The sequence below is a fragment of the Rhinopithecus bieti genome, unplaced genomic scaffold, assembly GCF_001698545.2.
Source record: "Rhinopithecus bieti isolate Rb0 unplaced genomic scaffold, ASM169854v2 scaffold_19018, whole genome shotgun sequence".
Classification (NCBI taxonomy): domain Eukaryota; kingdom Metazoa; phylum Chordata; class Mammalia; order Primates; family Cercopithecidae; genus Rhinopithecus; species Rhinopithecus bieti.
The window spans coordinates 1,619,737-1,621,511 of record NW_016809658.1 but is presented as its reverse complement, the minus strand read 5'-3'; the positions used below and the strand labels follow the sequence as shown (position 1 = coordinate 1,621,511).

General features: G+C 57.2%; 1 protein-coding gene across 2 annotated transcripts in view; it reads left to right on the top strand.

The window, feature by feature from the left end:
* Nucleotides 1-287: 287 nt before the first annotated feature.
* The window catches only part of ACTR2 (actin related protein 2), a 41,106-nt gene continuing 39,618 nt past the window's right edge, over nucleotides 288-1,775 (top strand). For both annotated transcript variants that reach the window (XM_017890025.1, XM_017890024.1), the window contains exon 1: nucleotides 288-919. In XM_017890025.1, the coding sequence (XP_017745514.1) occupies nucleotides 872-919 (48 nt within the window). In that variant the 5' untranslated portion in view covers nucleotides 288-871. The remainder of the gene's footprint in view (nucleotides 920-1,775) is intronic.

The window sequence follows — 1,775 nt, the reverse complement described above, 5'->3', positions numbered from 1 at the left end:
CAGGGGTATGCCAAAATCACAAAACTCGTGAATGGCAGCGCCACGTTTGAAACTGGGGTTGTCTGATTTCAAAGCCAAGGCTCTGGGTTCACAGAAGCACATGTACTGAAGAGGTGTGAAGCAACATGGGACTACTGGAAGAAGGAGGCGGTGGGCCACGAGGCTGGAAATGCAGGCACCTGCTCTCGTTCAATTGACCACAGAGCAACTTGGGCAAAGAAGGGGTGGGCTGACATTGGAATATGGAACAAACGCATGATTTCAAATAAGCATGTGTGTATCCATCCCAGTTCTGTCCGCGGAAAAAGCCCAGAAGCAATGACATACCAAGCAAGCCCTGTGGAATGGTGGGGTCCGCTAGGACCTCCAGGCTTGCTCCCCGCCCTACCCGCCGGTTTCTCCGCCACATTCCACTGCCGCAGCAGAACCGGTGTCCTTCACCTGCCTGCGCCTTCTGCACTTCGTTAAGCGGCGCCCTTAGCTCCTGTGACACTTTAGGGAAAAAGCCGCAGCACCCACGATGTTGGCCGCCATTAACGCCCGGCAAAACGCCGAGAACTAGAAGCAGCAAAGAACCCGGCTGGGTAGCTACCAGGACAGCCGAGCCGGAAGCGGAGCTGCGGGAGGGACCTCGACGCTCCTCCATCTTTAATTGGAGCTCACCGCTGCCAGTCGCGCTGCCCGCCCGTCCCACCCTTTTCGTGCAGACATTCAGCTAAATGACGGGCGGAGCCGGGCGGCGACTTCCGGTCGGGGGAGAAAAGTTGGGTCGAAGGAGGGGCCGGGAAGACGAAGGAGGAAGAAGAGAAAACGGCCGGGCGGCGGCGGCTTGTAGGTTGTGCGGAGGCAACGGCTCTCCCCTGGGCGGACGATGGACAGCCAGGGCAGAAAGGTGGTGGTGTGCGACAACGGCACCGGGGTAAGCGCCGGGCGAGGAGGCCTTGCGGCCACAGACGCGGGCGGGGACGAGCAGCGGGCGCGCGGGCCCTCGGCCTCCTGGGCTGCACCTCCTGGCCCTCGGGGCGAAGGGGCGCGGGGCAGTGTCTCCCACCTCCGCGGACGTGGGAGCGAGCCGGTCTTACCCTGGTCTCCCCTGAGCTTGCTGCCCATTTAGCCTGCCACCCCCGCAGCCTTCCGGGTTGGGGCGGCTGGCGAGACCGGCACTGGATGCAGAGCCCACTGGCCGCCCGGCAGGGACCGGCTCAGCGCTCAAGCGGGGTCAGTTGGGCTATAGGGGACGGAGGAGTAAAAGGCCTGGTTTGTGTGTTCCGAGAAGGGCTCTTTTCCCCTTGGCCGCCGGTGTGTAAAACGGAGAAAGACCTAGAGGCCTTCTTCTTCCTGTATAGTTGAAGATATACCGAACGAGAAGCAGGAAGCGGGTTTACTTTAAAGAAAAAAAAAAGGGAAGTGCTGTTATGGAGTGTGGACCTCAGCCCTTTCGCTGTGTTTGTTGGGCTTTTAGTTTTTTTCGAGGGAAGGGGTCCAGATTGGCAGCGCATCGTTCGCTTTTTGTTCTGCATACTGGTGATTTGGCCCAGGTGCAGGCCCGCCGAGACCAGCGTATTCCATTGGGTGGTTTTGGGTGACCTAGGACCCCGCAAGACTGTTAATTCCACTGGCCTTAGAGGAAGTTAATTAGTGTTGGTTATCCTACCCCCAGGCCCTTTTTCACCTTTCGTTTCAGAATACAGGTATTGTTAGCCTTTAAGATTCAAAAATTGTAAAATCTGACTAAGGCACTGATTTTTTTTTTTTTTTTTTTTTTTTTTTTTTTT